A 13411-nucleotide genomic window follows, 5' to 3' on the forward strand; every position below is an offset into this window, starting at 1 on the left:
CTATCTAGTCAACTGAACACTCTGTGTGTGTGTGTGTGTGAGACATGCAAAACTCCCCAAATATTTGGGCAGTTACAGTCAATGGTAGGCTATAAATATATCCCACTGTTATCCCTTTTAGCCACAGCAGTGTTGATTGGTCTCAGACAGAAATATCTCAAAATATTGTTAGATTGATTGCCATGAAATTTTGTACAGACATTGATGATCCCCAGTGGATGAATCCTAATGAGTTTGGTGAGGCCCTGATTTTTCATGTAGCGCCATCTTCAGGTCATGATTTTTTTTTTCAGTATTTTGGCTCATGGCCGAATATCTGAAACCAACAGAAACTGAAGGAACAGCTCCCAGGTAATAGTTCCATATTTTCCGTTTTCCCGCTGTCTGAAGATTTGGCATAGCATTGTACACTGGATAACGTCAGGCTTGAGTTTATTCTCTCTCTCTATTCAAAGAACCAATTCAGCCTTTTTAGCACTTCTTTAAACGGGTGTGGAGAGGCAGGAGAGGAATAGCGAGGGGGAAAGAGGAAGGACATTATAGCCATTTCACAAATGACTCCTGCAAACTACAGCTCTCCAACTGTACTGTTGTTTTTTGTCTGCTGAGACTTTCATGTAGCCTTGAGGGGGGGAATTACACACCTAATGACGCCCCTATCTTTGCTTTCTCTGTGCTGCACCCTTTGTGTGCTTTGTTTATGTCTCATTGTCTGTCCCTATCTCGCTTTTGATGTCTATTTTTATCTCTCCAAGCTTTCACTCATTTAGGACTTTTCTCTTTTTATTTCCTTTTTTTCTGCATCAATAGCACGTTCAACTCATTGCTGTTTATAACAGCCTCATTGCACTTGATTAAAGTATCCTCTGTGACAGCATAACTTGTCAAAAAATTAATTCAGATCTTTTCACAACAACAACGTTAAATCTGAATGTGTGCAATAATATAATCCCCTTCTCCCTGTCTCTCTTTCTTTTCCTGTGTGTATGTGTCTGAAACTTTTGGCATAACTGAATCAAAAGCACACCCTAGTGGTCACAGTTAGTCATTTTGAGTTCAAGTAATTGCTGCTGGACAGTAAATCAACTTTCTACTGCTAATTCAGTTTAATGAAAATGATTATGTGTTAACGTGTTAAAGTGTGTTAAAGTTTAATAATTAATTTAGTCCTGTAATAGATTGAGACCAACATCCTTTCTGTTTTATCCTTTAGCGTGCAACTGTAAATTTCATTTATTATTTGTAACTGGCTATCTAGAAAACAAACTCAGCCCTGTAGTTGATAGAAGCCATGTTTTATAACAGACTGTGCAACTGGTAGCGTTAACTAAGGATTTGGGTGGAAAGCCCTTTAGAAAAGGTTGAAGATAGTGATAGATACAGCTGCACAGACTGGGACAGCAGCAGGGGTTACCTCAATCCATACCTAACTCATCTAACAATGCCTTTAACTGTATATACACTGTATATACCATTTTACTGTCCAAGTCTTGCTCACAAAAGAATTAAGTTCATTCCCATTACATTTTTTCCCTCAAAATATTAACTTCATTTTCTTATTTATTTTTCGACGTTTATATAGTTAGTGTCATTGTTTCGTATGCTTGGAAATCTTTACAAAAAAAGAGGACTTAACTTTTTTCCTAGAATTCGTTCAATTAAAAAAAAAGTACAGTTCAGTTGCATAATGAATATAATGCATGTGTGCGTGGCACTTTTACTCTGCCCCGATTAACATGTTATTTCACACGGTGTTATCTCTCACACAGCATCTTTGTTACCAGAGAACCTGATATTTGCGACGGCACTGAAATTTTGTGTTGTGAGAATCCGGAACCATCGAAGGGGGAAGACTTTAAAGGGAGGACGCTCGTGCAAAGATGGCCGACGTACCAGATAATGCTCCAGAACGTGAGTTTTTAAAACTTAAATTAATTTCGACATTTGCTTTCAAGACGGTGGAGTTAGTTCACGAATTGGCGTTTTGTAAAATTGTCTCACTGTGAAGCTGTGTTGTGTTTTGTTTTGTTTTTTAACAGACGATTCCGATACTAACACTAATTACACTTCAGGTAGTTCTGTTATTTGTCAGGGTTTTTATATCCACGCAGGTGGGTCGGTTGTCATATTCCCATCAGGACGTGCAGGGCTGGGGCCTTTTAGTTAAAACGAATAAACGAAGAACAAACCGCTTGTTCAATCATGAAGTTCAGTGACGCACTTATTAAAGTGTGTTAAAGTGTGTCAGCGGATTAATGTCCACGCAGAAATCGTTCATATTTTCCCGAGCAAGAATAGATGGTAAATACAAAAGGCCAGTTAAACAGTACTGAATGAATTTGTAATGAAATGCCACAGTGTTGCCTGAAATTTTGCTGAGTCATTGTGACACAGTTGTCAGTGTGGTAAACCACCAACTGGTGTTTCTGGATAACACACCACATTTAATCATATTATTCTGCAGTATGAAAATTGCATTATTAATATGAGCCGCATCCCCCTTTAATCAGCTTTATTAGCTTAAAATGATCTTATTCATCTTCATATTTTTGATGATTACACAAGTCAAATGAAAATATTCCAGATGTCTAGTGCAGTGTCAGATACACATTTCCCCAAATTCAGCCTGGCATGTTTAGTGAGTTTGGAAACTTCAGCTTCTCCACTGGAATAAAAAAAGTCATGTGGGTTTGATCAAAGTTATTCGGCACAGCATGAGTTTGAAAAGACCCACCAGTTGGCGCCGGGGCTAACGAGGTTAAAGAAAAGTAGTTCAACTTCAGACTTGAGTTTTAGCCACTCGGACCAGGCCAAGAGCATCTACTCAGCTCTGATAAAGCCAAAACACTGATAACTGGCCTCCTTGTAATGCTTTCAGATTGTCCAGGAACAACGAGTGAGCAAGCAGGAAAGTCAGCGTCATGTCAGGGCTGCCCCAACCAGAAGCTGTGTGCTTCTGGAGCCACCAAGGCTCCCGACCCCGGTAAGACTGTTCTCAAATCTTGATATTATGGTCACTGGATATATGCACAAGGGCAAGTCTGTTCAACTTATACTTGTGGGATTAGTGTTGAACTTAAATTTGAATCTAAGGAATCAAGATCAAGCTGATTTCCTTTGTGTCTCACCTCAGCTATAGCAGAGATAGGAGCCAAGCTGTCAACAGTCAAACACAAGATCCTTGTGCTGTCTGGAAAAGGAGGAGTGGGGAAGAGCACCTTCAGTGCTCACCTGGCCCACGCCCTGGCGAGTGACAGCACAAAGGAGGTAATATTTCGGTTTCCATTCATGGCCATGGAAATCAGTCAGCCACTATTTGTGTGTGTGTTTGAAGTTCAGCAAACAAAACAAGGATACCAACCTATTTGTTTAAACTCAGAGCTACACATATTATTGCCCATCTTATATTTTTCACTTGAGGGTCAAAGATGGAGGTGTGATAGGTTGACAGTTTCCTCTTTTAAGGTTCAAGACGAGTTCAAACTTACCTGAAAAACAAAACCACTCTAGATTTTTGCTGTGCTCTTTGAAGCTGTGGTTTATGCTGTGTCTGAGGTTTAGTCTGTGCTGTGTGCTGGGGAGATCATCTAAATGCCACTAGAGGTCACTGCAGACATGTTTGAAAAGCAATCTTAAAACTTACCTCTTTAGTCTTGCTTTTAATTGAAGTTTATTTGTCTATTTATTCACACATTTTGGTCTGTTTTATTATTTATTAATTTTTTTTTCTGGATTCCTGGTTGTACTCACATTAATTCATCTCCTCTTCTTTAGTATTTTACTTTATCTTTGTCTTTGTTTTCCTTTTAATTCTGTACCTTGATTTCTGGTCCTACTCACTTCAACAGATTTTCTCTTGTAGCATTTTATTATTGTTTTTCAAACTTATTTATCACGTATATGTTTTATATTATTTTTGCTTTTCTGTATGTAAAATTTTTATCCTGCCTGTTGTGTTCACTCATTGCAAAATTATGAGATTTATGAAAGCTTTTCCTCATTCCAGTTTTTATTGGGTTCCTTATTATAACCTTGTTTTAAACTGTTAATTATTGATTGGTTTGTGTGTGCGTGTGTGTGTGTGTGTGTGTGTGTGAGAGAGAGTGTGTGTGAGTGTGTAAGATGTGTGTTCGTGGGTGGGAGGAATATGGGGGCCGGGGTTGGGGGATTTGTGAGAAGCACTTTTTGCTGCAATGATTTTGCATGAAAAGTGCAAATAAAATAATTGATTAATTAAATGGTTCAAAATTATAAAGTCATGAGATGATATAAAATGAATATATGAATATAAAATGTGGCGTTGTGATAGTGAAATGTGCAACTAGAATTTAAGTGTATTGATTAAAAACACTGTAGGCTCCATTGTTCCTGTCGTATTTCTAAATTCTTTCTTGAGTTGTCTGTTTTCAGAAACCAGTTACCTTAATTAGCACCTTCCAAGTTAATGCACAGTGATTGCAATGGAATTGACAGGGTACATTTATCATGTACCCTGTGTAGCTGAAGTATAGCTGTGATCCAGTTTGTTTTTGACAAAGGGGTTAGGTCCAACTCAGTATGCAGCTGCAGTTAAAACACCTGTAAGTTCTAGTTTAACTAAATTGCAGCTAAGCAAGTCAGTGAAGCAGCAAGAGCAACGTTCAGTTCACGGTTTAACTTAGGATAAGTCAGTGTGTAACATGTAAACTGACTTTGGCTGTTTTTAGGATTGAAGGTCAAACTGGATTTTTGGAAAAAAAAAAAAAAAAAGTCATATTTAGCTGGTTCAAAGCGAATGCAACATATGTGACTTCTGTATGTTTTCATACTCCGAGGTCCTAATGTTTGCGTCATTCCCTGACTCTGTGGCATTGGGTGTTGAGTTTTGTGATGTGATGTGAACCCCTCACAATGTCTCTGGCTAACAGCCTTGTCAGCCATCTTCCCTCCTCTTACACCTCCCCTCTGTGTAGCCTTTGAGGAATGTCAGGAGGTCACCGTCCTCCCTCTCAGTGCTGGTTGCAGAGATTTGTACAGGATTTCAAAACTGAACCAAAGTTTAACATCAGTTCAGCCTGACACAGATTCCTCTACACTGGGGACTAAAGAGTGCTTGTTCTTCTGCTTTCTCTCTCCTCTCTTTAGGTTGCCCTGCTGGATGTAGATATCTGTGGTCCATCCATTCCAAGGATCATGGGTTTAGAGGGAGAACAAGTAAGTTTAGCCGTAGTTTATCGAAAAATTTAGAATAGTACAACACATAAATAGTATAGGGAATATCACAAATCTGTGCAAGGGACGGTGTCCATGTTCAAATTCTTCATTAAATTAATCACAGTAAACTTTACTCACCACGTATAGCATTCATTCTCTCCACCCATACCTTGTTTTTTTTTTTTTTGTTGTTGTTTGTTTTTAATCAAGCTTTGACTTCGGAGTAGGTGTGTAATCTGTGGTGTTGTGTGCAGGTTCACCAGAGTGGCTCAGGCTGGTCTCCTGTGGTGAGTCAATTCAAATACTGCTCCTGTAGTTTTTAATGTTTCGTTATTCAAGTAAATTATTGCATATATCATAAATGTGTGTGTGTGTTGCAGTATGTGGATGACAACCTGGCGGTCATGTCGATTGGCTTCCTGCTCAGTAGCCCCGATGACGCTGTGATCTGGAGAGGACCCAAGAAGAACGGTATGTTTTTGTGGGTGTGTGTTTGTGTGTTTGTGTGTGTGTGTGTGTGTGAATTTGTTTTACTTTTTCCACGTCATACCACTGTAACCTGTGCGATGTTCGTCCCCAATCAGGAATGATCAAGCAGTTTTTGAGGGACGTTGACTGGGGGGAGCTGGATTACCTTATCGTGGACACGCCCCCCGGCACCTCTGACGAGCACCTGTCTATTGTCCAGTACCTTAGCTCCACTCATGTTGATGGAGCTGTCATCATCACCACACCACAGGTAGACACACACACACACACACACAGAAATGCTCGAACTTTAGTTAAATAACAGCAACTGTAAAGGGAAATTCTGTACTTGTACTTCAGTTAGTGATTTTCTATAGAATGAACTGTGGCCACCTGCAGTTGTTCGTTTATCTGGTGGTTTTTATGTAACACTAGGGAGTAATAATGAGAGTGGTAGTCTAAAGTCTAAAAGCCACAACCAGATTAACAGACAACAAATTAGATATGCCACAGGGATTAAAAGAGAGAATCAGCCGTTCACTCAAAATGCAACACTGCCACAGCTGCATTAGATTTTGCCGCTACGTGTCTCTGCTACACATTGGGTTTTGTTGTAATCTCTCCAATAGTAAAAAGCAAAGAACCATACCTACAATTGGCCCCAGAATATATTCAGCAAAAAGAAGAAAAGCACTGCAGAAGAACAGAGCACTAACTTTGGAAGTCTATTATACAATGTAGTTGTGTTTTAAGCAAGTAATTTAAGTAGGATGGGGATCTTATTTTCTCTCAACTGGAAAACCCCGCACTCCCCTACTGCTGCAACTGTCACCAGTCCTTTCTCCACCTACATGTTTAGGCCACATTTATCTACAGTAAGTCCCCAAACATTGTTGGGTGCTAGCAGAAAGTAATTCTAGGAAGACAAAGTAAGTGAGGCAGAATGAAAGAAAGCGGGGCCACTTTCAAAATGACACATTTTCTTGCTTTTTGACGTGAAAATCTTTGCAGTAGACAGACATTTAAAAGAATGAGCCTTTCCTCTAACGTGAAGGCGCTGTCAGTTTTTATTCGTGATTGGTCTATCTTGCACATGTCATGTGCAAGACAGCTTAAAATTATCTCAGAACTGGAAGTGATCTACTGGAAGAGTGGGTGAAAATATCTAAATCAAGACTAGGAAGACATTTGCATTCTGCTATAACTATCAAAGTGTTACTAAGTATTCAATTGGAATTCCCAGACTTTTTCACATGCCACTGTTATTTATTTATGGATTGATTAATTGATTGATTGATTGATTCATTCATTTGATTCATTTGATTTAAGACTCATTTGAACCTTCTGTCGCTACAGAGATTGTATTTATTTCTTTTCACTTCCAGGATGCTCTTAAACTTAAGCTATGTGACTGTCAGATAAGCTGCTTTTATTTCACTCAATGTTTTTATAAAATGGCAACCAACAGAGGATGCTATTTTATCATAAACCTATAAAAGTCTATGCTACAGTGACCACAGGGTGTCTACACTAACAGTCATGGCACTATATCAAGTTAAAATCCAGCAGGTTTGGTAGTTAGTTATTTACACAAAACACAATAAAAGCAATAAAATGGTTTCAACACCCATCGTAAAATACAGAATTATGATATTTATATTCTAGAAAGTGGATGAGTAGAATACACCATGCAGCGCTGCTTGAAAGTTTGTGAACCCACCAAACATGGTCATTGTTTTTGTAAAAAAAAAAAAATTAAAATGACCTTATGAAATAAGCATCCAAATCCCAATTTGTAAAGCAGACCTTCCAAATAAGGAACACAGAAAAAAAAAAGAAAATTTTCATTTCTTATTCAACAAAAGTAACTTCTCTCTCAAAAAACTGAAAATCTGCTACAGTGCTGTATGTTTCAGATCATCAAATATTGTTTCACACCTGGTTTAATGAGAACTTCTGGGTTGTTTGTTTGATGAGGGCGCAAACCCCATGTGGGTTTGTGTACCAAAGAGACACCAGGATATCTGCTACCTTAGCAACAACACAGACTCTGACTTTAAGACTCACAGACACACACACATATGCACACTGACCGTCCCTAACATTTCTATGTGGGGCGGGTGTGGCGCAGCAAGTTAAGAGTGCGGCTTTGGACTTTGGACCGCCCGGAGATCGGAGGGTTCAATTCCTCGACCAAGTACAATGGATATGCACAACGAATATGGGTGGTGGTGAAGGAGACATGACCCCCCCCCACCCCCGCCTCTGTCACCATGGCTGTTGTGCAAGGCACTGATCCACCCCAGCTCCTCACTAGGAAGCCCCCTGCCCCACCGTCTCTAGTGCATGTGCATGCTTGTGTGTGTGTTTCATTCACTTGGTGTGGGTCAAATGCAGAGAATAAATTTCCCCAGCTTGAGGGACCAATAAAGGAATAAACATAAACATAACATAAAAATGTGTTCAGGTTAACAGCTAACTGTACTTAGGCCATAATGTTTTGTAGTGTACACTAAAGAAACTGAGTTTTGAAACAAATCTATTGATAGTATGTTAAAATAGATGGTACTCTCTGCACGCACTCTGTCACAGTGAATTTGTGCTCGTTGTTTCTGCCTCTGATTTTGAGAAAATGCTTCCTGGTACTCAAATTAGGCTGGGACCTGTGAGGTCAGACAGCAGTAGAATCACTTCCTCAATCCATCAGCTCTCACTGAACCAGACCTAACCACCTCTGAATTGGGCATTACCCAAGCAAAGAAGCCTCTCTGCTTTTATATAAAGAGACAAGTTCCCAAGCTCGTGATATGGAAGAGTATTTTCTTTTTTCACACTCAAGTATTTCAAAACATTCCCACAAACACTCCCACAAACATGAGAGTCAATCTGGCAGCTTTTCACGAGGGAAAGAAAAGGTATCTAAACCAATGCTTTATCTTGCCTTTTTTCACTGGTGTCACTGTTTCCTCCCCATCTCTGTCCTGTTTTCTTTCGTACCTGTTGTCTCCCTCACCCTCCTCTGTTACTTTGCTTTTCTCTTTCTGTTTTGGGTTTCTCTCTCTCCCTCCCTCTGTAGGAGGTGTCGTTGCAGGATGTGCGAAAGGAGATCAGATTCTGTCAGAAGGTCAAGCTGCCGATCATCGGAGTGGTGGAGAACATGAGCGGCTTTGTCTGTCCTAAATGCAAGGTCACTGACAGATCTTCATGCACATGCCAGTCAGACACAGATGCATTCAAAAACAAACAGGATAAAAACCATGAAAGTGAACAGCATATAAACTGAGGAAGCATGTTGAGAGTTGAGTAAAGTTTAAGTGCATCTATCACAGAAATGGGAAAACTATTTAATTAAGTAGGGTAATTCAGGGAGTACAAACAATGTAATAATGGACACACTTAGCAAAGAGGTACAGTAGGTACAAGTCAAACATCAAAGGGTTAACAGAAGTATTACAACAAGGTTGACCACAGAGCTTTTACCTCTTCTGCTACATCAAAACCTGAGAGAACTGGATGTTGTGTGGTTTACAGCTGAAGTATTTCTGACTCTTAGTACTTGGGGTGCTTAGACTGGGCTATGAAGACATTTAAAGGTGTTTCTCTTGTGGTCTGAATCAAGTCAAAACACTAGCTAGCACTGTGAAGCAGCTCTCTGTTGACATACAGGCTGCCAGAGAGGGCTAAGCCAACAACCCCACAACAAGGATGCACTGCACATATCTTCTCAACCACACGCAGCTCACCTTGTAAACACATTTATTGGCCAATCAAGGGTTTGTCAAGTCTGACATCATATTGTTTGATTGATGTCTGTAGCAGCGCAGATCCAATGTAATTTAGGCTCCGTAGAGTCTGAAAATGTATATATGGCTTTGATTCTCCTTTGTCCTCACACTTGCAGAACACATCACAAATCTTCCCTCCCACCAGCGGAGGCGCTGAGCAAATGTGTGCAGACCTAAATCTACCTCTGTTAGGAAAAGTGCCTCTGGACCCGAGGATAGCACGAAGCTGCGACGAGGGCAAATCTTTCCTCAGCGAAGTACCTGACTCTCCTGCTGCTGCTGTCTACCAGAGAATTGTGCAGAGTGAGTGCTCAAAGGAATCCAAGCACAGCAGATTCATACACAAACATCTCCAGTGTCCATTTTTATGCCTCTCTTTCATCATATTGTCTGTTCTGATAGATTCCTGGGTAATGGCATTATATATGATGCATAAACATATTTCACCTTCCATTGAAGTCCTTATTTTTGATGACTAGATGGTTTACTAGACTGCCCAATTCCTGATAAACGTAATGAAAGAAGAAGTGATTACTTTACAAATGGGAACCAGTCGACTAAAGGGGAAGGAGTAGGTTTGAATCGAAATTCAATAACTGTACTTACAGCGTGAGATTAAAGTTGGGGAATCAAGTCTGGCTTGTGTAACTGATGATTCACTCTGGGCTTTTGCCTGGCAGATGCACATCAAAGGTTGTAAACAACAGTGGTATGTTTGTGTCCTTGAACATCTTCATCGTGTTCATCAAAACTACCATGTCATCACCATCACGCCATCCTCTCTCCTCCACCAGGTATCCAGGACTACTGCTCTAACGGTGAGACAGAGGAGCAGAGCACCACATGAGGCCACTCCGATGGGGGAACCACAACACTGAGACAGAACACATGATGAGCATGTGGAAGGAATGAAACGCACATATAAAGGTCCATAACATCAGTGTGCTATAGTTATCAAAGCTTGTCAGAAGTTGTATAATTTGAATTCATGACAGGTAGTAGCTTTGATATTATCTCAGCGAGCCAGATCCAGTTTTGAATACTGATGCTTGCTTTACATGTCATTCCTACTGAAAGCATACATTTCTAAAAACAGGTCATGAATAAATATATATTTTCAATTTCAAGATAAATAAAACAGCTGGGCGCTGTACTCAACAGGAGTTACTAGTACATTTGTCGAGCACTGCTTTCAGCTGTGGATTAATACACATTTGCTCAAGTGAGTATTTGCAGCAGCAGAATAGTGTTTGTGGGATCAACTCAAGATAACCCGCAGTGCCCTCAGTAATGGTGATGAAGGAACATAGTACCCAGTGGGTCTATGGCACGGAGGAATAAGACGGTGCTTGTTAATGGGATCAATTTGTTGTTGGTTTAGGTGTTTTTATGGGATTTGTTTGCAATAAGAGAAGTATAGAATCTCACCAGACTCATCCTTACGTAAATTAAAGTAAAGGTGGGCTACATGTGGAGTAGCAGAGGCTCACTCTGAAACAAACACACATGTAAACTATGTCAGTTCCTTTACAAGATGAAAACAGATTCCAGTTGAACAAGTTCTCTGCATGCAGAGCACAGAATCATCAGTATGGTATGAAGCTTCCCATTTGCATTTGCTTCTTCTGTAATTGTGAGTTTTGTAGAGAGATGTGACTCCGTTGTTACTCAATACACCTGTAAAGGTGGATTCCCTGTTTTGAATCACAGCTTATTATGATTTGATTAATGATTTGTAAAAAAAAGAAAAAAAAAGTGTTTTGGACAGATGTTTTGATTTATAAAATATAATACCAAACGTCTATTTCTACTGAACCCTTATTACAGGTTTGTTTTAGTTTTTGTTGATCTGCTTTATGAATGTAGGATTCCTTGGGATCACCTTGTCTTTAATGTTAAAACTCACAGTTTCTTTTTATTATATACTTTGCCAAATACTGAGAGTAAGGATGATGATGACCACAGTTTGTGGACATTTTCTCTTTGTGCGAGTGTGTGTACTTGTGTTGCTTGTGTTATGGGGATATAAATCTGTTTGGACACAGTGACATTTGAGGGACCGAGCCGTAGGGACAAAAAGGCTTGGTTCGTGTCAACGTAATGCCCTCTGAAGTGATAGAAGCACAACTGTGTGTGTATGTGTGCCTCCACATGCGTCCTCATGTGTACTTCCTTCAGGGGTTCATTGAAAAACACATGTGAAACTGCATCTGCATCCTGCTAACACAGACAACAACAGCAGCCACAACCACAGACACACACACACACACACAGGGTGTTTCTCACATATTAGACTCTAGGTTCCTCGTAGATCTAGTTTTATAACCTGATAGTGTTGGTAGCAGTCCATCAAGTTATTAAAGTATGAGTTTGATTTTAGTGTGAAGTGTAGAGATGTGGTGACAAGAGAAAAACATAACGAATGCAGATGCTTCCACACAGATGCATTGCATGATACAATAAAGCTATCAACATCCCATCATGCTCTGTGGCATGTATGAAAGGACTGAGTAGGCTCAGCTGATTCTGACTGTGTATCACTATGGCAAGAGGAAAAGATCTAAGTGAGTTTGAAAGAGGAGAATTGTTGAGGCACGGCTAGCAGGAGCTTCAGTCGCAGAGACTGTTCAACTGGCTGATGTTTCAGCAGGAACAGTGACTAAAGCGACATCTGTCTTTAGATCTGTGGCAAAGACGTCAGTAAATAGAGTCGGAGATTGTGGTCGACAGCACGTTTGATGACAGTGTGACGTAAGAGCAGCTCAATGTCAACGCAGCACATGATGAGACTGTGTCAGCGAGAACAGTCTATCGACAAGAACATATTATAGTAGGGTTGCTGTGCATAAAACCTTCGTTATAAAGATGAATCCACATCTGAGAGTTCTGTGGTTCAAAAACCAAAGGCACTGGTATACAGAGATAAATGTGGCATGGTCACATGAATCATCCTTTACCATGCCTATTGAGCATTCAGTGAGAGTTACTTCTATAAAGGCATGGTGCCTAAAGTAATCAGTTCATGGGAAACCTTATACATTGGGTACAAAACAGGTTTCTCACTAAAAAAAAAACTGCAGTGGAAGCAACTACAGTGTTTTCAGTGAGGGGAATTATTACATTACACTACAAGAGTTTTTTATTGGCAGCTGTCTTCCCAACAACAAATAACCTGTACTCTTTTTATGGTGCAGAGGGTATAACAAGAGTCATGATACTAAGCAAATTAAAAATGCTAAATAATGGTTGTGGCAGTGATGCTGGCTTCGTTTTGCCAAACCAGTTCTAAGAGTGAAAACAGAGCAGAGTAGACTCATTCATTGCTCGTGGTGACACAGGTTTGAACGCTTGCATTTGTACAGCGACTAAGGATCAAAGCTCACTGTGTATCCATCCGTGGTTTTGTGTGAACAATAAAACATTCAAAATTGTTGAATGGAAAGGTGGAGTGGAAAGGAGGAGAGGAGAGGAAATAAACATACGTATAGCCTTCCTTGTTATATTGTGTTACACTAAGAAAAAGCTGCTAAATGAGCAAAACAATAGTTCATCAAACCTTATTCTCAATGAAGCAACTAGTGAAAGGTATTGTAAACAATGGCGTAACAAACAATACATAAACGGACGGCTGTGTGTACTGTGTAATGCTGTTGAAGGTCATGGTTTTCTTGGATCTGTGTGTGTGTGTGGTGGTGGTGGTGGACTCAATGTGTGTGTGTTTTCATCTATTAAAGATGACAAAAATTAACATTAATTAACAGTTCCAAGAAAAAGCCTGGAGTGAAAAAAAGTTTTTTTTTTTTACATGAAATGTGTGAAACTGAAAGTTGCCATGATCGTTTCTCCTTGTGTCAGCATGTAACTTCACTTCTTGATAATAATGACATCACAGCCCCCACCAATTAAAAGTCCATCTCACATACATTCCCAACCCCCCAAAAAAAATTCAGACCTCCCTTCCAACC

At 39.9% G+C, this 13411-nt stretch overlaps 1 protein-coding gene across 1 annotated transcript; it reads left to right on the forward strand.

Annotated features, from left to right (window-relative positions):
• The first annotated feature begins 1830 nt into the window (after positions 1-1830).
• nubp1 (nucleotide binding protein 1 (MinD homolog, E. coli)) lies at positions 1831-11405 on the forward strand. Its single transcript, XM_041062975.1, has 10 exons — positions 1831-1911; positions 2879-2983; positions 3134-3267; positions 5125-5193; positions 5448-5480; positions 5574-5664; positions 5778-5932; positions 8738-8848; positions 9563-9749; positions 10241-11405. Exons 1-10 carry the CDS (start codon positions 1881-1883, stop codon positions 10291-10293), a joined length of 969 nt encoding a protein of 322 aa, XP_040918909.1. The 5' UTR covers positions 1831-1880; the 3' UTR covers positions 10294-11405.
• The last annotated feature ends 2006 nt before the right edge of the window (positions 11406-13411 follow it).

Source organism: Toxotes jaculatrix, chromosome 18 (assembly GCF_017976425.1).
Source record: "Toxotes jaculatrix isolate fToxJac2 chromosome 18, fToxJac2.pri, whole genome shotgun sequence".
Taxonomy (NCBI): Eukaryota; Metazoa; Chordata; class Actinopteri; family Toxotidae; genus Toxotes; species Toxotes jaculatrix.